At 38.5% G+C, this 23544-nt stretch overlaps 1 protein-coding gene across 1 annotated transcript in view; it reads left to right on the top strand.

Annotated features, from left to right (window-relative positions):
* The window catches only part of Adgb (androglobin), a 133513-nt gene that overhangs the window by 48645 nt on the left and 61324 nt on the right, over nucleotides 1–23544 (top strand). The window contains exons 9-14 of the mRNA XM_028783176.1: nucleotides 1856–1973; nucleotides 2109–2238; nucleotides 5895–6029; nucleotides 12904–12998; nucleotides 17341–17515; nucleotides 18395–18485. Coding sequence (XP_028639009.1) covers nucleotides 1856–1973; nucleotides 2109–2238; nucleotides 5895–6029; nucleotides 12904–12998; nucleotides 17341–17515; nucleotides 18395–18485 — 744 coding nt within the window. The remainder of the gene's footprint in view (nucleotides 1–1855; nucleotides 1974–2108; nucleotides 2239–5894; nucleotides 6030–12903; nucleotides 12999–17340; nucleotides 17516–18394; nucleotides 18486–23544) is intronic.

Below are 23544 nucleotides of genomic sequence, written 5' to 3'. Positions count from 1 at the left end.
CTTTCTTTCTTTCTTTCTTTCTTTCTTTCTTTCTTTCTTTCTTTCTTTCTTTCTTTCTTTCTATTGGGTGTAGAGGGTGGTGTGCCAAGTTATACATCTGGAGGTCAGAGGACAATGTGCAGGTTCCAGGGTTCAAATTCAGATCAGCAGGAGTAGCAACAACCACCATTCACATGCTTGGCTATCTTGTCAACATTTCTTCAGTAGATGTAAAGACTAAGTTGCTCATATTTTTTTCTTTCCAAAATTTCTCTAAGATTAGTTCAAGAATGGTCATGTTTTACAAAATGTTTGGGAGCACAGCATTTTAGAGTATCATTTAAAATGCCTTGTGAGTTTTAGGGTCAGTTATTCTTCCTTGTAAAGCAGAACAGTACACTAGATTCCTTGTTGAATTAAGAACAGACTAATCATAAAATAGGCAATCAAGCAAAATCTGTTTATCCTTATCTGCAAGATTTATGTCCCCAGCACACAGAAGGCAAGTCTGCCGTGTGGTACAGACAAACCTCTCTTCAACTATGGTTCTTGCAGCACAACTCAACATGCCAGTGAGTCACAGATGCTGGAGTTGAAAGTGCGTGATGACTGTATACCACTGCTCTGTGGGCATCCTTACGTGCACAACAGGAGCCTGATCCCGAACCCTCCCGCAGTGACACAGCAACTCCATCCTCCACTGAGCTCGTCCACATGCCTTAGCAGACCCTATTAGTCCTGTGCTCAGAGCTCAGCTCCTCCTTTTCTATAGGAAGCATAGATTTTGGATAGGTATATTTCATGCGTATTGGGAGATATCCAATTACTTAAATAGCTAGTTCTGAACCTAAGCTTGTATATGGTCTTCAGGAAAGAACAGTGTATTATTAGGGAAGAGGCAAAACAAAGGAGAAATACTTTGAGTTGCTGCAGGTGGCAGTGTTGGGAAGATATGTATATATCCTTGCTTGAGAGGACAGATTGGTATAGCTTTCTGTATAGGCCATTTTGATGTGGCTTGGAGTCCTGTTCAGTCCACAGTTGTCTTCAGCTGTCATTCTTTGTGTGCTCTGAGTAACTGTCAGAGAGCATGTTCTCAGTCAGTGAATATGTGAGCTGAGTTAGTAGTTTGTAAAGTATTTTCAAGGTCTTCCTAAAAAACGTGTAACAGTTTTTCAGGCTCTTCAATCAGAAGCATGTATTTACCTCTATCCCTGAAACTGATGTTTACACTGACTTCAAAGGATTAGTTGAAATTAATGTAGCTGATTAATTAGCGTGGGAAAAATCAACTCAGAACAGACAAAATAATAAGAAAGTGGGATAGAAAAAGTATAATCCCCCAACAGTGTTTGAGATGCTAGTGAATTCTAGAGCAGGAGAGGGGCTAGGGACGAGTGATGCTAACGGCTTTTGATACCACGTTAAAAAATTCTACCATCTTCAGAGGGGAAGGATATCACTGGGACATCCTATTCAGGAGGATGCCTTTGTACACATATAGTATTTGTATGTGTATATTTTGTATGCACATACAGCTTATACACATGCATAGCATATACAGCATATATGTCTAGCATGTAATCACATATAGCATATGAAGACATGTATATATTTCACATGTCATGCATTTAGCACGCCTGTCCCCTCTGCCAGCTTGACTTATCCACTAGTTTTGGTCTCTGTATCATCAAAGCCTTGTACATAATAGGAATGCAATAAAAGCATGGTCAGTGAATAATATTTCTAACGAAAAATTAAGGTCACAATTGAAATTAGTCTAGGAAACAAAGAAGTTAATTATCTTGTCAATAACGTTTTGACATCAGGTAGAAAACCATCATCTGGAGATTAATACAAATGTATTTCCTCTAAGTCCAGCGTATGTGGACAGAATTTGGGAGCTCTTGAAAGAAATACTGCCTGAGTTTAAGCTCACAGAAGAGCCCAGTTCTGAAAGCAAAATCACAGTGATAGACAACAAACTGAAGGAAGCCACGAAAGAGAGCAAGGACGGCAAGGACGGCAAGGACGGCAAGGACGGCAAGGACGGCAAGGACGGCAAAGATGGCAAGGACGGCAAAGATGGCAAGGACAGCAAGGACAGCAAGGACAGCAAAGACGAAAAGGACAGCAAGGAGGGCAAGGATAGCAAGGAAGCGAAAGATGGCAAGGAAGTGAAGGATGCAAAAGACTTCAAATCGGAAGTCTCTCTTACAACCCTGAAGGCTCCTGAGAAAGGCGACAGAGCTGCAAAGGGTAAGGCATCAAAAGTCATCTGACAGGCCACGGCATAGAGATGCTATACAGCCCCTGTTGAGGCTAATGATGTTTTGTTGTTGTTGTTTTTGGTGTTGCTACCATGTCTTAACTGTCCTTTTGATTTTAAAACTCTCAATGTGTCTTGTACCTCCCTTTTAGTAAATATCAGGGCAGTTCTCAATTTTGCTTATATTAAATTACTGCTGTATCAGGAGGAGACAAGATACTGAAGTCTAAATCGCTACTAGAATATCTTTCTCATACTTTTATGCAAAGTGGGATGGAGCCACACAACAAAAGTAAAAAACTTACCTTGTTGTCTCTAGAGAATGTCATATGAGCATGGGTTACATAAATTAAAAATTTTAAATGGAGGCTCAAATAGGATGAAAATTCATTTCAAATTATGTTTTACAAAGTACACAGTGATTTCTATTTTCAAGATAAGTTGATCGAATAATTTATTCTGTGTTCACTGAACTATCTTATAACTATGTGTATGAAGAGCCTGCTTATGAAGTAGAATGAAATCTACTAAAAATATTCAGATTTTCTGTATATTTTGGTAGTATCTAAAAGGTTCCTTCAAATATTAATGCTTTATAAAGTATTAACATTTGGTCAAAATTAGTCTTTATGAAGATTGTTTCTAACCTGAAGGGAGAAACAGGAAGGTCATAAATTGTAGCCAGCCTGGATAACCATGTGAGCTACTGTGAGACCCTGTCTTAAGAATTTAAACGTTGTAACTCAGTGGTGTAATACTTGCCTATAATAGGCAATGGCTTAAGTTTGATTCCCAGCTCTGAAAAGGCAACAAAACTAATAAGAGACCTTATCTCCTAGTGTTTCTTATTGTGTAGTATACAGAAAATCTTACTTCAGATCTTCAAAAATGTATCTAGATCCGCTATGTGAGTACCCACACAAGACTGGCTTGATTAAAATAAGCAAAGGAATATGAGTGGATTAGTTTTTAGTATATTCCCAATTAATTTTCTTCTAGAAGCCCCTTTTGATATTTCATAAATTAACATCCCGGCATCCAGCTATCAATATTCATCTAAATATATTCTTTGCTGATAAAAGTACTGGTAATTTTCTGGGAATTGGTGATAATCTTGGGAAGCAGAAACACCTGTGTAGGAAGCCACCTTCTGAACCCGATGATCTAGTGGGAAACATTGACTAACAAAAAGAAAGCTATGCTAACCAGAAACTAAAAAATGAACTTCGAAGGAAAATACAGGAAGCAATGGTAGTCAGTGCAGGGCTTATTATAGTCTGCAAAGATGAGTGGGGGTAACCCAAAGGAAGAGGAGGGCTGTGGCCAAAGAGTTGGTGGCAGAGAACACAGTGCAGATACCAGGAAACATGTGGAGCATGGCAGGGTATTGGAGGGCTGGTGTGGGGTGTGTTCAGATGAAGCAGAGTGAAAGGGAAACTGATTTAGGAAGAGGCAGAGCAATGGGTGGCCAGAGAAGAGAGGTAAAGAAAACATGAATGTCCTGGCATTAAAATCAAGGGGGGAGGGATTTTCTCCAAGAAAGAGAAATAGCGTATAGGATACTATAGAGAGATGAACTGTGATGTGAAGTTCAGATCCTCCATCAGATGGTGGATGTCAATAGATCCTGGGATTGGTGCACATGGAAAGCTATGGAAGAGAGTTAAGGGCACAGGAAGAAATATAATATACAGATAACTCTGAGAAACTTGGCCTTGAAAAACAGCAATAATAACTCGGAAGCTGATAGTGATTAATGTGTCATATACAGAATATATAGTTGTCAACCCCATGAGGGACTACACAACATCTCCAGTGGGATGTGAATCCAGCTTTTCCTCCCTTCTCAGGAAGCTGACACCACCACTGTCATTTCAGATGGACCTTCCTAGTCACTGGGTAGAACTGATCTAATGGGCAGGCACAGGTCATTGGGGCCACGGGGTGAACAGATACAGGTTTAGACAAGTAGATGAGCTTGGGTTGGAAGAGGGTGAGGATTCCTGACAAGAGATTTGAATAGTCTGTGTTTCTGGGAAGCCTAGTGAGGTTGAGCTGGAACACAGAGACTTGCTGGAAATCTAATAGCAGTATGGCGAGGCTTGTGGAACTAGGTAGGGAAAAGTAACGTCTAGCAGCATGCAGATGTCAAGCTGTTTATCGTGGGGTTTTCCAAAATTATGGAATTAAATGACAGATAACATGGTCTAGTGGTAAACATTTAAAAGAACCGAATTGTTTTTCTATGTACATGTTTTTATGAGATATATTATAAATCAAATTCCAAATAGGAATTTGAGAGTAAAGTTCACTTTTAAAAATTTAAATGAAACCACACATTGCTACACAAATTGCTTAAATTGATACTTATACAAAATAAAGATTCAGTTAATCTAGCTTTTAATACTTAAATTTCTCAGTTAAATATCTCAGCCTATATTTAATGTTATAGTCTTGTTTGCTTTTATGTCTAACATACGTTTAAAGTATATACTTCAGACTCTATGAGACAAGCTTATTTTCAATGCTAAGGGATATCATACGTTGTTTAGGTAATAATCTTTGATCATTGTACATCTTTTTAAAGAAGTGAACAGAAGACCAGTGAGGTTTATAAATTTAGTAGTTGATACAGAGAATCTAAACTCACATTCTGAATTGAAAGGATTTATTAGGCAGGAAAAGAAATCTTCCCCTTTTTTTTTCTTAATTAAAAGAGACAGTTGATCATAGAACTGTTCATGAGTGAGAATTCCAGTGGCAAGGCCAGCACAGTAAATGGTTTTGCATCAGCCAGACTGAAAACAAACGGTTGGTTGATGGGTGTAGTTGGATTTCAAACTCATAAAAGGATATTTTACTGAAATAAAATGGTGTTTTCTTGAACTTAAGGCCCTAAGTAGAGAAGACTGAGAAGGCCCTGTATAGTTAGGACTAAATGTTCAACGCATGCTTTCCTGGTTTTGTTTGTTTGTTTCCATTTTTAAATTGAGAAAATTAACCTGGAATTATGATTATATATAAACAAAATATACACACCTGGCTGGAGAGGTGGCCTCCTGATTAAGAGCACTTTCTGCAAAGCATTAGGATCTGAATCTGGATCCCAAGCATACACATAGAAAGCATGGGGCTACCTGTGTGATCCCAGTACTGTTGGAACCAGAGACAAGAGGATCTATGGAGTTTACTAGCCAACGAGTCTAGCTGAAACAAGGGTTCCAGATTCAGTGGGAGGGATACCCTGTCTCAAGGGAAAGAGGAGAAACTAAGAGAAGGACATCCACATTTCCCTGTGCCTCTATGTGTGCATATGCACCACAGATACCCATACATACATATACATAAGCATGTATCCAAGTCAGTATTTGCACAGAACACAAAATTATGTATAATAATTTGTTCTTATAAATGCATACTGATTCTGCCCAGATTTTACAGCCCATGTTAATTTTTTAGGATTGTTTTCTCTTGCTTTAGTGTAATATTCCTAATCAAGGGAGATTACCTTTTGGGAGAAATTAAGGCTATAGTTTTACATTTGAGTGTTATTGCTTTGGCCTTCTTTAAGACACACTGGCTGAATATGTAGCACGCTCTGGGGTTTTCTAGATAAAAGATTTACTATGCTTTTTTAATGTATCAGAGAAAGCAGATGCAAAAGACCTTGGGAAGAAGAATAAGAAGGATGGAGAGAAGGAGAAGGAAAGATTCAAATTTTCACTCCATGGTTCGAGACCCTCATCAGATGTTCAGTACTCTATGCAGTCCTTGTCAGATTGTAAGCTCTCAGTCTCTTACAGTAACTATCTTAGTCGCTACCTAAGCTGATGGAAAATGTTGAGACATGGACATGGTACATTTTCTCTTTTGAAATATCTAAGTAAGCACGTTCAAGTTTTCCCTCAAACATTGGTCCTTTGCGTAACTGATGGGTTGCATGTTGAGATGAAAACAGGAGCAAGACTTTCCTTGACCAAGCTTCAACTTTAAACAGGACCAAATGCTGTTAAGTGCTGCTTTCCCCCTTTTCCTTGTAAGAGTAGAAGCAATAATACATTCCTCTTCTCTGCCTAAGAACTCATTATTACTCTGGGCATGATGGTGCATGCCTTTAATCCCAACACTCTGAAGGTAGAGGCAGGTGGATCTCTAAGTTCGAGGCCAGATGAGTGTACATAGTGAGTTCCAAGCCATCTGAGACTACATGGTGAGACCTTGTCTCAAAAGAAAAAATCCTATGAAAAAACCAAGGTTAAGAATGACTCAGGTCTGGGCTAAGAGCGCTGCCTAAAGTCACCTGTAGTGTTTGAGTACCAGGCTAGAGAAAGAGTCATTTTAAAACCAGGTTCTAGCTTTGCATACCACCACAGCAGCATCTGAGAGGTTTCTCAGACGTAAGGATTAAAATCCAAGCCATTTATCTGTTTGTATTGTCACACTTCTGTTTGCCTATGAGGAGTGTTTGAATTCTAAAAAGTGCCTAAGATAGAACACTGGGTTCTACTGAGCTCTACAGAGCGGGTCTTATCTGACATAAATAACAGAGTCTGTAGACCTCCCCACCTATGCAGCTGCTTTTAAGTAGATTTTGAAGGTACATTTTCTTCCACCAGTTGCTTTCATTTTAGAGATAGGAGGTTATGAGTAATCAAAAGATAGCTGACTTATAGACCCAGTTCCTATGGGAAAGAATGATTCCATTTTTTTTTATTATTTGTGTTCTACTTAACAATAGAAATATGATATGCTTTAGCTAGCTCTAAGAAGGAATAGGAAATTTAATATAAAAGACCTGTTTTGTTAATTTTCTGAAGTTAATGTTTAACACAGCAGTAATTAAAATAAAACGACATTCATAGTCTTAAAATTCTATAACGACTGTAAAGAAGGGGAACAGAAGTTGTGCAAATATTCATGCATGTTTTTCATCTGTATGTGCTTACATTTTTATAATATCTACTGCAGTCTACAACATGCTAATAACTATGTGACATTTAAAGTTTCCTCCCCCCAGTTTATTTTTAAAGTAAATGTATCCATGAATGTAGCCTACAAATGATTCAAACCGTACATTTAATTTTTTCCAATTACATGAAGTTAAGACTATTATGAGTGTCCAGAATTCTAAACAGTATTTAATGAATATATGGGCCTGTCCTAGAGTTCTGACACCTTTAGCCATGTGGGTCCTCAAGATGTTTACAAACAGAAGTAGAAAAACGGGTGAGGTGGTTACAGCTGAGACCTTTCAGGGCCAAACTCATTGATAGGAGGTCATTTCTGTTTACATTGCATTACAATTGCAGTTGGCCATATCTAAGAGGCTTGGAGAGTTTGGCTAAGTGTTGTAGAGGAAGAGGGCGCGCTCTGGTGGACTATAGCTAACCTTTGTCAAATTTGACTTCCCTGAACACTGGATCCTCATTTCATCCTTTTTTTCCACAACTATGTAGTCAGTATTTTACAAAATTATGACCCAAATTATCCAGTATCTGCATCTAGTTCTGGGTCCAAGAACTTTCGCATGGGCACACGCACACATATGCATACACCTACACCTCATAGCTTATGCTTTGTTAAAGACAGCCTCTCATGGGAAATCTGCAATGTGAGTTTCCGTTCATAAAAGGAAACAAGAGATTGAACTGTAGTCACTGGCCATTACTGACTGTAAAAGTCTTCTGAGACAGCCCTGTGTAGACCTTTGTCCCCACCGATGGGAAGTCCTTTGGCATGGGCTGTGGTATTTTGGAACAACTCCAGATGAGCTGGAAATGGCTTTGCAAGTCCAGCAAGTTTGACTTCAGGGTTCACCCTTTGAGCTACTGCATTATCTTTCCCCTGAACATCGGTTGATAGTGCCACCTTTAAATGGTGAACAATTTCCTGACCAACTAAATTTAAAATGTAAGTTATAAAGCTTGAATTCAGACTGTGACATTAATTAAAAAACACCCAGGCTTTAATATATAAACAAATCAGTCCTTCTACTATCTGACAAAAAAAGTTATCATGAATATTAGAAATTTGAATTTTGGAATTACCTACTGGGTAACTTAGATTTTGTAACTTAGCAAGAGTCTTAAGATGTATTGCAAAAGAGGAAAACTCAGTAGTGATTTTGTGCTTATAAGTAGGGCATTTCTGAGTATGAGAGAGGCTGCCAACGTTTGTAATTTTCTCTCACTGATTAAGAACAAGTTATGCTGTATATCCCCAGATGTTTTGAAATTTAGATTAGCCTCTGCTTGTAACCCAGGAAACATGAACAAAAACGATTCCAGCTTGATCATGAGATGCTCCCATATACAATTCTCCCTTTGCTGTCCTGTCACTGCTGAGAGCATAATTCTGGGTGGGAAGAGTGGGAAGCCATGAAAATCTATGTGGAGATTTGCTTGTGGGTCTTTAATGTCCACTTCAGGCTATATAAAAACAAAAGGAAACTAACAACATTTGTAAAGTTGTCTGAATCTTAGTGATTATTGTAGCAGCTGGAAACATTTAGTGATAAAGAAAATATTGCCAAGGTTAGAATGCCAGTTACAAGGTGAAGATATGTGGGCTTTGCTTGGCAGCAGGGTGGCTGGCAGTGTGGAAGGAAGTATCTCAAGCTCAACATCCACCAAGACCTAGACATTTATCACAGCAAAACTGGAAGCTGTTACACGTTGGAAAGTGAATATGTGGTTGGTGATTTTATGTTTCAGGAATACACAGCAGAGTGCCTATTAACACACACAGTGTTCATTTCTAATATTTACTCTTAGCAAGGCACTGCAAATAAAAGGTAAGCCAGGCAAGAATGGTCTGTATTCCAAAAACACATGAACAACAAACAAACAAAAATCACTGAGAAATGGTGCCAATCAAAGAACTACAATGTTAAGAAGAAGGCTATGTCTTGACCAAATAGCTTGAACTAAAAATTTAAGATGTCTATGATTTTTATACACATGTATCCTATACATGTGTTATACATATGTGTTCTTCATCCTCCATCTCACTGACTAACCTTTGCCTCCCTCTGGATGGCTTCCATTCTTTGTCCAAATAGGCCTCTTTTCACGGCATTTATGTTCCTTTATCCTCTTTGTATCCATCTCTTACTATGTCTCTTTCTCCTTTATTACAATCCCCTTCCTAACTTCACAACACATACACACATATCCACACACATGCATACCAAATTAAGAAATTAGAAGCTTGGTAGTAAAATTCCTCTGTTGTTGAACTTTGCATCATATTGTGGAATTACAAACACCTTCTAGTAGAAAGTGACCTGAAAAGCCTTCTGGTCAACCTACAATTCTGCTATTGCTATAGAAAATAATCAGTAATAAGTAGTTACCAGAAACATTAGACATCCTTTCCCACTCACTTCTCACATTTGCACGTTTCAACCTTGCATCTTGGATACATCTCTGAGCCTATATTCAATTTAGTTTTTTTTCCTGAAAAGTGATGCCATACAGCTTATTTCATAGCCCTTGTATGAGAACTGACTCATGTAACTTAGGACAGAGCTTGACACATAGGAAGCATTCAATGGAAGTTAACCACTCTAAAAACTGAATATCACATCTGAAGATAGATTTATACCCTTCAACAAGTGTTCCAGGGACTTGTAGTAACTTTTTAATGATTTGGAGTTCATCTATCGGTAAGTCAATATTCCAGGCAGAACTTGTTATATATTAAAACAGTACAATTTAACAGAGGATGGATCAATGATAAAAGTGATATGTAAGTAATTCTACATACTTTATGGCAGAGCTTTCTGATATGTGCTTATAGGAAGCACAAAGAGCTTCATTCTATGTAAAAAGAGATATCTAAATCATAGCAACATAGCAAAAACCCCTAGGCAAGAAAAAGTAATTAGGATGGAAGTTTTAACAAGGAGGATACTCATAAATACTGAGAAATATTTTAAGGCCACTTTAGAAGTTAGGATTTTAAATGTCATCATCCCTTCATATCAAAATGGGTCTTGTTTTCTTCCCTTCCCTTAAATTAGTCAATTATCAAGGATGCTGGAATGTAGGGCTGTTTCACCATCTGGAAAGTTAGATAACAAAATCACACGGTTTCTGCCATGAGTTGTGATATCATGATATTATGGAACCCTTAGAGTCAAATATTTACCTTTAGGTTATTCCAAAGGTGTTTGGGTTTGTATCTAACAAAACACAAAGGCAATGCACTGTTCTTTATAAAATAAAATAGAATGATAACAGAGGTAATGTCTGCCTATTAATTATCTGAGCCTCACTATAAATAATTCTTGCTGTTTGTGGGATAACAGACACTGTTTAGAAGTTTTTGAAAAATTATTAACCTCCTCTGTTCTCAGACACTTAGTTTGTGATAGAAAGACCATGGACTGTTCGGCGTTATCTTGAGATATACAGCAGATTTTAGGCCAGCTTTGTCCTAGAACGTTGTCATAAAATTTAAAACAAACAAGAGGAAATTGTCGCAGGAAGAACTTCTGAAGTTTCAGCGTTCAATGTTCAGGGATGGAGTATAATTTAGTCCAAAATACTTTTATACATAAAGATGTTAATATCAAAACTGAGAAGGAAGTGAATGTGGTGGGTGATTTTATATCTACATTGAGCCATGTGGTACTCAGAAATCTGGGGGAATACTGTGTGAAGATGCCTTTTGGATGGTATCAATACTCAGATCTGTAGGCAGAGTGAAGCAGCTTATGCTATCACCTGTGAGCAAACTTCACCCAATCAGGTAAATGCTGGATATAAAAAGGCATACCCTCCTCTTACCTGAGTGCTTATAGACTCAGACCAAAACACTGACTTTTCTTGGGACTAGAGTCTTTTCATCTTCAGGCAGGAACAACCTTAGCAGGCTCATCCTGCAGATTGGGCAGTAATTACATGGACCAACTCCTAATAACCACTCTATTTCCATATTGAGTCTATTTCTCAACGAGACAGGGTTCGTGCAGATGTTGGTACCATGACACAACATACCGGTAAAACAAATACTGAAAAATTAGGGAGATGATTTTGTAACAGATTGATATGTAGATGCAAGGAAGAGTTTAAGATTGACACTTGAAAAAATCCTGAATGTCTCTGAAGGGCTGGTTGATAAGAAGTACATATGTGAGAGATGCTGTGGGGAAAGTCCTAGATGGAAACAAGGAAGTCATGATTGGAAATTAGAAGAAGTTCCTGCTATAAACCAAGAAGGGAAGTTGCCAGAAGTGTAGTGTTTTGTAGAAGCAATAACCTGTTAGCAATGACACTGGATATTTACCAGAGGTGGTTTCTCAGCACAGTGTTGGGCATGAGAATTAACTTCCTTACTATGAGTCATAAAATATGAGAGAAAGGAGGTGAATGGGAGGAATTGCAAGCTAGAAAGCAATAAAAATTTGAAGCTTGGAAAATTTTCAGTCTAACCATTTCCTAAAACAAGAAAGGTTGTAAATGAATTCCAAGGGTGTAGCTTAAAATTACCCATACGGAAGTTACCCACCATGAAACTAATAAGTCAATTCCACAAAGACTAGAGACAGAGGCCCCTTTAGAGGAGACCCAGATGGGATAAGGGAAGGCTGTGAATCTGTCATTCTACAGATAGGACCATGATGCTATTGGGCTGTGAATGTGAATGTGCAGGTAAGTCCCTAAGGTGATCCAGAGGCAAGTAGGAAGGCATTTCACCGTCTTCCCAGGCTGTCTGCAGTTGATTTACAAAGGGTAGGCCCTGCTTCCTGTTTTCAGTAAACCCATAATACCCATGCAAAGAACCAAATGGGCCTCTTTGCAAGGGCTGTTTATAGGTAAAGCCACTGCAAAATATTCTTACAGGTTCTCTGGCCAAAGCCAATAAAGTAGAGCCACCACTGAGAACTGGAGGGAGCAGTGGGCTCATTGGGCTGAGACTCCAGATCAAGAGAGAAGTATTCTCAAGCCTAAGATGTAATGGAATTTGCACTGCTAACTATTATGCTGATGTGGGTGTCTACCCTCTTCTTTGCTTGTGTCTCCATTGTAATATGGAGGCATAGTTCTTGTCCAGTGTCACAGGCTCATAGCTATGTAAGAACCCTAGGAAAAAAATTCAGTTTTCTTTATAGGTGAATAAAATTTTAGTGTGTACACGTCAACAAAAAAATAAATAAATAAAGAGTTGTAGGAAGAAGTTTTGCCTCAAGATGAGTCATGTCTTAAGTCTTACTGGAGGGGATTTAGATGTTTTAGTGAGACTTTGGACTTGGGCCTGAGGTTGAACTGAGTTAAAACTCTTGGTTCTGTTGGTCTGGGCTGAAAGAAGTTTATCTATGAGGATGGTATATATAGTTTATGGAAGAGCCGAACATTATGGAAGAGATTGTTTCTCTGTTAAATTGATATATTGAAGCCCTAAACTCTAATGTGTTTTGGGAGATTTTTTTTAAAAGGGTGGTAGTTAAAGCTATGTCATTATAAAAAGAGGAAAAGGTACCAGATATATTCTCCCCTGTCTCTCACTCGCTCATTTCCTTCCTTTTCTCCTTCCCTTGTCTTTGCCTCTCCTCCTCTCTTCTTTTTCATACCTCCCATAAGAGTGAAAGTAATTGTCTCCATTTGTGCTGACAAGAATTGTTCACGGTTTAATGTATGTTTATTTTCCAGGCTCCTCAGCAATACAGTCCCCTCACATGGTTGTATATGCCACCTTTACACCACTCTATTTGTTTGAAAGCAATATCTTTACATTAGAGAAGATGGTAAGAATTCGAAACCAAAGATAAGTATCCCTACGGGTGGTGGTGGGAAAGGACCTATTCCTTGGCTTAGATTAAAGAGCTAGAACATTACAAACTGTCTCAGTTTTTCATAGTACCATCTTATTATATAAAGATAAAATGCAGTCACATTTTATTTTAAAATATTTTTCTATCATAAACAAAGATAAAGGATAAAAATAAAGGAACTACACCCATTTCAGTGAAATTTGTGTAGATCATTCCAGATTAATAATTGCTTTTCAGCAACTCAAGTGCACATATATTCTTTCATTTTTATACAATTTTTTAAAAGATTTATTTATGTATTTTATGTATGTGAGTACACTGTCGCTCTCTTCAGATGAACCAGAAGAGGGCATTGGATCCTACTAAAGATGGTTGTGAGCCACCATGTAGTTGCTGGGAATTGAACTCAGGACCTCTGGGAGAGCAGCCAGTGCTCTTAACCACTGAGCCATGACTGCAGCCCCATAAATTCTTAAAGTGGGATAATATACATAAATTTGTACTCTGTTTGAGGAGCAACTACCATGGCCTTCTTGCTTCGTAAAGTAATGCAGAATAAATGCTTTTCACTTTTAAACCATAAATTTAATCAAGAACAGAAAATTGAGTAAGTATAGCCAAAGGCAATACAGTTAACTTATGAATAGTGTAAACATTCAGGCATAGGCATTGTATACATGTTGATATATATTCCTTGGTTTTCTTCCTATGCACATGTTTTGTACTGTGCTCTATACTTTTGCTCAGAGTGGAATCCTATTTTGCATTGCATTTGGAGGCCAGTGTCATTAATGTTTTCCCATGGCATTGCTTTTTAATTAAGATGCTTAGTGATTACGTATTTCTGGAATTTCACAATTTTGAGCCATTTCTTTGGTTCTGAGAGCAAAAAAAGCAAATGCTCTCTTTTCATAATGATCGACCTATCTAGTTTACTGAGACCAATGTAATTCTTTGAGGATTTGTTCAACTCTGGCCCTGTGTGGGGACATTAGACCCCCAGCACCTTCCCACTGAAGTTCTACATGCTCTACAGTTGATACATTAAAGCAGCGATATTTAGAAAGTAGATAGGGAAAAAGGGTACACTGGTACAATGGCACATTATATCCGTTTTGTTAGAGTGGAACTTTAAAACTTTAATAATACTCAATAAGTAAATATTTCAGTAGGGTCACATGTGTCACTCTCATCCTTTAGGTTAGTCGAGGAGCCCAATATCATCATCCCAGAATCCACTATTACTAGCAGAAGTCCACCACACAACAGCTGTAACATTACAAAGGTGATAGGACACATGCATTAGCATACACAGTAGGAACAGACGCAGTCTCGGTTACTTTTAATCCAAAGTTAAATAGCAACAGCAGTGGTTGAATAGCAGGATCAGAAATTTTCATGGTGTTTGCATATCTGCAGCTCCCTACAATCCAAGTCTGTACCCAAATCTTCTCTCAAGCCAAGCCTTCTGTTGACTTTAGGGTTTCCCTCCTCTTCCCTGATGTTCTTTAAACTCTCTGTGTGTCATGGGGACCATCTCAGACTCTCTAGATAGTATGAACCACTAGAATGTATGAACCACTGAAGGAGATCAGCCATGTTTCGTGGCATGTCACGCCTCCTATCCAGGAAATACCCAAACTGCTTATTAAAGTGTAGCACTCAATACACATCAACTCATGTATTATAATACATATATGCTAGGCAATGTACTCTGCTGTTACTGTATAGAGATGATTATCGCAGTCCAATTTCTTTACCACAAAGCTCAGAGAACAGAAGTAAGCAGAAACAACAATTATTATAAACAACTGTTAAAACAGAGAGTATATAAGGTACCTAGATAAATAGTGGTTGTTGGAGTAATGGCAGAAATAAATACCTATGTGAATGAGGGGAAAACCAATCAATCAACCGGGAAAGGGAGACAGGACACAAACCATAAACCTCTTTCTCTAGTGAGCAGTTGGGAGGTCTTTCTAAAGGAAGCTCTGTTTAACCTGAGGCGTAAGGAGTTATGCTAGTAAATAACAAAAAGTGGTTTCAAAGCAGAGAGAAGTTTATCTTAGGAAGTCTGGAGGCAAGGCAACCACATATTCCCTGTGTTCATGGAACTAACAGAGATTGAGTTAATTGTAGAGAATTTTCATAAGCAATTCAAGTTATAGTCAGGATAGACTAGAGAATTTAAATATACTATTTTAACCATAAATCCAAAAGAAATGATTTCTTCTCTATTGAAACTTTGTAAAATGGAGTATATCACTGAACTCACAGCCCTAAAGAGCATTAAGATCAGAACATGTAGTTAACAGCTTGTTTTTAGTTAAGCGAAGGAGATCATAGAAGAATAGAGCAAAATATCACACCCTACCCTGCGTGATACAGTATCCCTCCTCTCAGGCATCCTAAACAGTTCTGGTTTTACATGAACAAGCTGTCCCCACGTATCAACTCTGGCCCCTTCTTTTAGAAAGTTTGAAATAAAATCGGGGAAGGAGTAAAGGGGTCTTGGAAAATGAAATTTCTAGCTTAAGTTTTTTGCATGAATCATTCAACAGACATTAAGTACCTACTTAATCTTGAGGATGCTATTCTAAATCCCTCTTTGCCCTTAATTTCTGTCTATGGACTTCTGAGACCCTTTGGAGAGGTTCTCTACAATCAGAATTTAACCAGAATTTGTGGCATTACTTGATACACAAGCATTGCATAAAATATTGAAAATAAAATATGAGAATTTGCCATTTTAAAACTTGCTATGCTAAATTAGGTCACCACTTTTTTTTTTTTATAGATTAGTAACTGTGGTATGGGATTAATACCTTGCTTTGCTTTCCAACTTGTACTTTATATTCTTAAGTTCCAAAGAGAAATTGGTTTTATATTACAAGATTGTTATTATGAGAGAGAGAGAGAGACAGAGAGACAGAGAGAGAGAGAGAGAGAGAGAGAGAGAACAGAGAGAGAACAGAGAGAGAACAGAGAGCATATAGAGAGAGTACACAGAGGAAGATAGAGAAACAGAGACAGGAGTGCAAGAGTGTGTCTCTAAATTTTCTTTTGTAAAATGTCTAGAATTTATTCTACTTATAAGTATTTCTTTGACTATGGTTTCATTTAAGAACATGTTAATATGTAACTCTTGCAGTAATATTGTTTTGAGGCATCCTCTTATGGAATGACCTTAAATTCTCCCCTAAGTTTCCTGTGATTACTCTCAAGGGGTGACTTAGTTTCACGGAGGCTTTTTACACTTAACAGAATAAATGTTGTAAGGAAGCTTACTTTTTAAATGGTGTAGAAAATGTTTGTTTTTAAGCTACTCTATGAATTACAGAAATTTCTGAATTTTTTTTTTAGTAAATTGATAAGAGACTGTAAGAAAAATACAGATAAAACACAATTTCTCTCTTAGGCTACTTTTTAAAGCCAGTGTATCACTCTTCTCTTAAATTTGAATTAATTATTATCTGTATCACTATTATAGAAACTAATCATGTGAAATCCTTAGGGAAAAAAAAATAGTTCCTGGAGGGACTGGCTTTAGTGTAGTTGGTATTTTGTTTTGTTTTGTTTTGTTTTTTTTTTGCTAAATGTTAAAGCAATCTGTGGTGGTAGCGTGAATCAATTCAATTTTCTTTCTCTCTCTGTTTCTGTCTCTGTCTGTCTCTGTCTCTGTCTCTCTCTCTTCTCTCTGCTCTCTCCTCTCTCTTTTTTCCCCCTCTCTCCTCTCTTTCTGCAATTAGCAATTAGACAGTAGAGTTCTTTTGAAATAATGGTCTGACTTATTCCCAATGGCTTCCGAGCTGAATGTCTGACTATGAGACATAGCCATCAGGGCAGCTTCTGTCCCCACTGTCAGTGTCTCTATTGTCTCCAAAGATGGGGACTTCCTGAGGAAAAACCCACTGTTAAAAGATTGGTTTATCATAGATAAGGCCACTCTTGTCACTTCACAAGCCCTTACTACATTTAAAACATTTTTAAGTGTTAAGTAAAAATTATTAGTGAGTTTATTTTTTTAACTTTTATATAATCAGAACTTGTTTTACAACTTCAACATAGAAAAACACTACCTACAGATTTTATATTCTCACTGAAACTTAAGCTTGAGAATGACTCAATTTCTTCCTTTTTCAATAAGCAAACAGGGTCTGAGGCAAATTTAAAGATGCAAAGAAATAGAATGGTAGTGTCATTTCTATTAAGGAGTTGGGATTATGGGTGTTCCCTCTTTTTCGGTATTGGCAAACGTGTTGTTATTAAATACAAGAGGCAATGAAGGACTTCAAATCTTCTTTCTGTTTCCTAGGTGAATTCTGCGGAGAAACTTAGGGAATATGGTCTTTCTCACATCTGTAGCCATCCTGTGCTGGTGACCAGAAGTAGGTCTTGTCCCCTTGTGGCACCCCCCAAACCTCCTCCCTTACCTGCTTGGAAACTCATTCGCCATAAAAAGGAAACTGTGATAACCGATGAAGCTCAAGGTATGCGTCATGTTGCCATGCAGTCTGATTGACACTTCTCTGTGGGCTTACCAGTCTCTTCCATGGACAATGGTATGTGTTGAGGTAAACCACACAGTCCTGCACCTAAAGCTGCTTGACTCTTATGTCCAAATTATGTATTTAAGAAGTATGGAGGTATGTGTACTATACTATGGGCTCACGGTGTCAGTGGCTTACGCTAAGGCTTATCATGTATTTCTCTTTCTTCTGTTGGATTTAATATGTAAACTAAAAAACTAATAATAACAAGAAGAGACTTTCACTCTGAAGGATAATGATATCATTCAGAATGATAGAGGAATTTGCTGCCTGTCGGAACGTTATCTCTTTTCTTGTTCAGCTTCAGGGTTCACTGTGGTGACATATGTTGCTTTCCTTTCTCACTGGGAATTTCTTACTTCTAAGCTCACTTAACACTTATGCATACCCACAGTCCTCTCTCAGCACACTGTTTCCTTGTTATTTATGGCACTTCCTGCTTCTGTTTCTACTATAGTCTCCGTGGGCCAGCTCACATTCCTCTGAATCTCCTAGGTGGTTGTCTGAGAAGGGTAATTGAGGGACACTTTCCCTTTAAAGGAAAGATTTATATGAAAAGTCAATTTTGCCACAAATGCAAAGACTTGTGAAAATCACCATTTCATATCATTGTTCTATGCACAGTCATAAAAGAAACTGGCTCTAGGCAAAAGAAAGCAGATATTAGCAATATCTGTAAACTGTTTCAATTAACTGAAAAGTCCTTGCTCATTCTTGCTTGCCTCTGTTGAAATCCCTGAGTAAACATGTACTCTAACTGGCACTGCCATAGAATCTGAAGGATTCTGGCAGTGTGCATCACACTTGCCAACTTTTCAGATGCTGTTCCGAAGAAGCCTGATCAGTTCCTTGAGATTTCAAGTCCATTTTTGAATTATAGAATGGCTCCATTTACGATTCCAACAGAAACGTAAGTATGTGACCTTCTCACCAGTGCCTCTTCTTAACTTTGCATCTGTGATGTATGTGGTTAAAAAAAATCACACTTAATGGGAAGAGTGTTTGAAGGACATGGAAGCCAAATACATATGCATACTCACACAACTATTAAAGGGGATGACCTACAGACCGAGATTACTTCATCTCATTTATTATCAAATACTTTGGTTTATATTGTTATGTATGAGTATTAGAGACTAAATGTTTGCTATCCCTCCAAAATGAAATGGGGAATTTCTAGCCCATGGGTAGCAGGGTTTGTAAGGAATGATTTTTTTCAAGGTGGAATTGAATTATATGGGGCTGTGATCTGTTAACATATGTCTATGGGGAGAATCCATGAGCTTTTGGTCTTAGAATAACTTCCAGACCCCATCCCTACCTGAGGAGCTAGTGGCAGTTGATGGTTGAGGGAGTGTCATCATTTTTTGTATGTGTGGACTCATTGCCCATGTGGATGGTCTCGCAGCCATGCATAGGGGCAGCTATCATAGGACTCAGTGGGTTCTCAAAAGGAGGAGGAGGAAAAGGAAGAAGAAGAAAAAGAGAAGAAGGGAAAAAGAAGAGAAGAAGGAGGAAAAGGAGGAGGAGAAGGTGAGGGTGAAGGAGAAGGAGAAGGGAAGACAGAAGTTCTGAGGGAGAAATTGCTAGGAGTAGCTGGAGGAAGGGAGCAGAGACAATTCCATGCATGTATGGACTTCACAAAGAATAAAATAAACTTACGTTTGTGTGCTAGAAAGCAGCATGGCTCACCTTGTGAGTGAGAACAGTGCCAGGAAAGTTGGAGTGCATTTTTTCGGGTTAGTGAGTGTTAATTGATGGATATTTTTGAGTGAAGCCACTAAATTATCTCTCCATTTATTATAAATTAGATCTTTGGGTTTCATCAGCCCAAACCATATACAACTGTTGACCAAAGTCAGGATTTGTGTACAGAGGGATGAATTCTCCCTTAAACAAGCTCCTTTTGACCTTGGAGCACCAGTAGACAATCAGAGTGGTCATTTATAGAGTAAGGTAGCTGGATTGCACAGGTCCTAGGTTTTGTGACTAGAAGTGGTTTTGAAGGTCTGAGAGAATATTCTGTGAGCAGGATTATTCTCTCTTTGGACTGAACAAATGCAATTGGCAGTTGATCTCATGAGCAGCCAAACAAGGGAAGGAGGCTTAATGAGGGGTGTCCTCTGATTCCTGATGCCCTGCTTAGAATCCCTTTTCTCATTTTCTCATGTTGTACTCACAAAATAGTACAACACAAAAATAACCCAGCAGCTTTGGAACAGTGACAGTCTTCATTGTTGTCCAATAGTATCTCATTTTATCTGAGACTTTAACATTCTGTTAAGAATGCTCTTTACCCTCCATATTTGCACTGACGTAATATGAAAATCACTTACACTGAAATTGAAATCACTTAATTGAAATTAGGGCTTTTCCTACACTCTTGTCATCTTTATAGTTTAGTACCAAAGTCATCTTTAACAAAATAACCTCTTCAACAGCAATGTAGGCATTTTTTATAAAGTTCTCCAAAACTCTTCCAGCCTCTATCTAGTTCCAAAATGGTGTCTACAGTTTTAAGTGGTTAGCCTACTTCTGGGCATCTACTCTGTTTGAGTGGTGACTGTGGAAACAAAGTATGATAAACCTCCTAGTTCTTAATAGCAAGAATACATCTCAGTCCTGGAAGCAATCAAGTCCACAATAAAGATGTCAGTTCATCTAACGTGTGGAAAGGACTCATTTCCTTATCCAACCCTCTTTATATGCCTCCTTATAGGCTTGAAGTGACACTCAAACTCCCCAGAGCCCTGCTTTCCAGAGCACAAATCTCATTCATAAGGACTTTGCTTCTTGTCCTAATGACTTCCTTTGAATCATGTCTCCTAAAACCATTGCCTCAGGGTTTAGGTTCAACAAAGGAATTTGATCTTGAAGATGTACAGACTTTCAGAGCACAGCATGCCCTGACTCTTTGTGAAGCTATGTGTCCTGCTTTTTCTCCAAGAGGACAATTCATGAAGCTATTAAAATATGCTTCTGAATTTATTCTCCTGACTATTTCCACACCTATTTTTATTATTGTTAGGTTTCTAGATATATGGAATAATATTGTGTGGTTTATTTTCCATTCTCTTTGTACTTTTCAGCTGAATATAATTTTTGTGTCAATGCTGTAAAACTTTGATATTTAATGCAATATGCTTCTACTCAGTAAATATTGAGTGGAAAATATTTTGAGGCACCTAGGTCATTCAGAAGCTTTTTATGATCTTCTAACTTGGTATTTTTGTCACATGTAACTGCATATTTGACTTATTTGGACACTTTTTAGAGTATCTTAATTTTTTTCTAAAGGGGAGGGGGTTTATTAAGAGAGTGGGAGGGGGGAAAGAGAGAGAGAGAAGAGTAGAGAGGGTAGAGGCCGACCATGACCACGTGGAGAGAGGGGGAAGGGAAGGGAGGAAGGGCGAGGAGAAGCTAAAGGCAAGAGAGTAAGGAGTATCTTAATTTTTGTAAACATTTTATTTAAAGTATTGAATGAGAGAAATAGTCTTCTCTAGGGAAAAGCACCCACCCACTCTAACTAATTGGAATGGGTTGAAGAGAGGAAAAGCCAGATGGAAAATGATGTGATCATATTTTCATTCCAAAAGTAAAAGTATATTTGTGAAGTATTGAATGGTGTACATAATGAGATATATATTATTACTTTTCCCTTTGATGTGACAAAATATTGGACAGAAGCAGCTCGAGGAAGGAAGGGATGGCTTTGACTCATAGTTTGAGGGTGCAGCTCATCATGGTGGGGAAGGCACACACAGTAGGAGTATGAGACAGTTGGTAACCCTGCATCTAAAGTCATGAAGCAGAGACTACTGCATGCTGGGAGCCAGGGGCAGCTGCATGCTGGGATGCAGGGACTGCTGCATGCTGGGATGCAGGGACTGCTGCATGCTGGGATGGGGGGACTGCTGCATGCTGGGGTGCAGGGACTGCTGCATGCTGGGATGGGGGGACTGCTGCATGCTGGGATGCAAGGACAGCTGCATGCTGGGATGCAAGGACGGCTGCATGCTAGTGCTCAGTCTTCCTCATTTACACTCAGTCCAGGACCAGAGCCCAGGGAACGACACTGCCCAGAGTGATGTCACCTCAGTGACCCAAACAGTTCCTCATAGATATACCCGGAAGTCTTTCTCTCAAGTGATTCTTGATCCTGTCAAATTGACAATATTAGTCCTCACAGGACATGGTAGATGCATATGTTTTCAGATATAGCTTAGTCTTTCTGAGGATATGTGATGGATTATATCCATGGTAGAAATATAAAATGACAAAGAAAAACAACCACAATGTAACTCAACTCATTGTATTTTCTAGTGCTAGGGACCAAAGTCAGTTAATAAGTTAACTTATACTGTCTTACTCTGGTTAATTTTACTGTACCAGGCACATTTTCTCAATCAATTAACTCACACTATCTTACTCTGGTTCAGTTTAACCTACTAGACCTATTCTTGTCATTTTACCCTTATGTCTCTGTCTTGTTTGGAGAGTTGATTGTTTCCGTGGCTCTTTTATTTTGTATTAATGCTTCATAGTTTTCCTAATTACTTCTATACTGAAAGTTCTCTAGAGAAACAACAAGTGCATACATGGTAACATGATAGCTGTATCAGTGATAGAGAAGCCAGGCAAGCACATGGATGACATGAGATTTAATCATCCTGCATGGCCGTGGCTATTGAGACGTGTCATTAGAGACCATTGGCGTTTAGAGAACTGGAGAAGACATTAGTGTAGCTATCCTTCCCTGACACCTTAGAAGTGCAGGAAGCAACAGTGTGACTTTCATCTGGATGAATGATCAGGGACGCCACTGGGCAAATACTGGAGTTCAAAAGCGGTTCTGTGCTATCCAGGCCCACTGCTGACTGGACAGTGCCTGCCTACCCTGAGGGCAGAACATTCCTACTCAGTGCACTAATGCCCATGGTAACTTCCTGCAGAGGTTGCCTCATAGCCACACTCAGAAGTGGTGCTTTAACAGCTGTCTACAGATGCCTTAGTCTAGATAAGGAGATTGACACTAGACATTGACCATCACTTTCATCTGACTGGATATGCATACTAATTAGAGGTTATGTGGGTTATAAAACTGCATCTGCTTGACACCAGAACAAATTTTCCTACAGTTTATATATTATATTACCCAGTCTTTCAGAATCTCTATGTCAATAGTGTCAAAAGTATATTGATTTCTTAGGTCATGTTCACCAATTTGCTCCCATACTCGAGTTTCTGTAAGTACTACCTTTACTTTTTAATTGAGGTGTATAGAATTCTGGTACCTAGAATCATGCAACCATTACTTTACTGTCTTCCACTAATCTATTAGCTGCTGTAATCTGTTATTACTCATTCACATCTTCAAGCTTTGGAGCAAAGAAAAAGACAAAGATATGGGAATGTCATTGCACTACTTGTGGAAGACATGCCCTAGACCCTGCTATACAACCAGATTTCTTGGGTCAGCATAAGAGCAATTCCCATGGAGAATGACCACTGCTATGCTTTCTTTTCCTTGAAATTCCATCAGTGTAACAACACAGGTTTGCTCAGTCTTGGCTCATGATTTTATGAGAAAATTGGAGCCTCATAAATATGTTTCTGCTACCCTCTAGTGGGAGTTATATGAAAGTTGGAGAAGTCAGTCTATGAAGTCTGCATGTTGAGAAATTATTTTTGTATTGGTTTTGAGGCAGGACCTCACTATGTATTCCTAGCCAACCAAGAACTTAACATATAGGCCAGGCTTGCTGTGAATTTACAGAAATTCACGTGCTTCTGCTTCCTGCATGCTGGGATTAAAGGCATGTGCCCCCATGCCCTGCTGTATGTGTGGAATTTGATTTTATCTTTGAAACTGTTGTGTAAAATGCAGGTACTGTGATAAACATCTCATTGTGCCAGTGAAATTCATGCTAGAGTGATACTGGACTATGTCAATGAGTTCTTGAGGAACT

The sequence above is a fragment of the Grammomys surdaster genome, unplaced genomic scaffold (assembly GCF_004785775.1).
Source record: "Grammomys surdaster isolate TR1022 unplaced genomic scaffold, NIH_TR_1.0 1029, whole genome shotgun sequence".
In the NCBI taxonomy this organism is placed as follows: domain Eukaryota; kingdom Metazoa; phylum Chordata; class Mammalia; order Rodentia; family Muridae; genus Grammomys; species Grammomys surdaster.
This window is presented reverse-complemented; position numbering and strand designations above follow the sequence as displayed.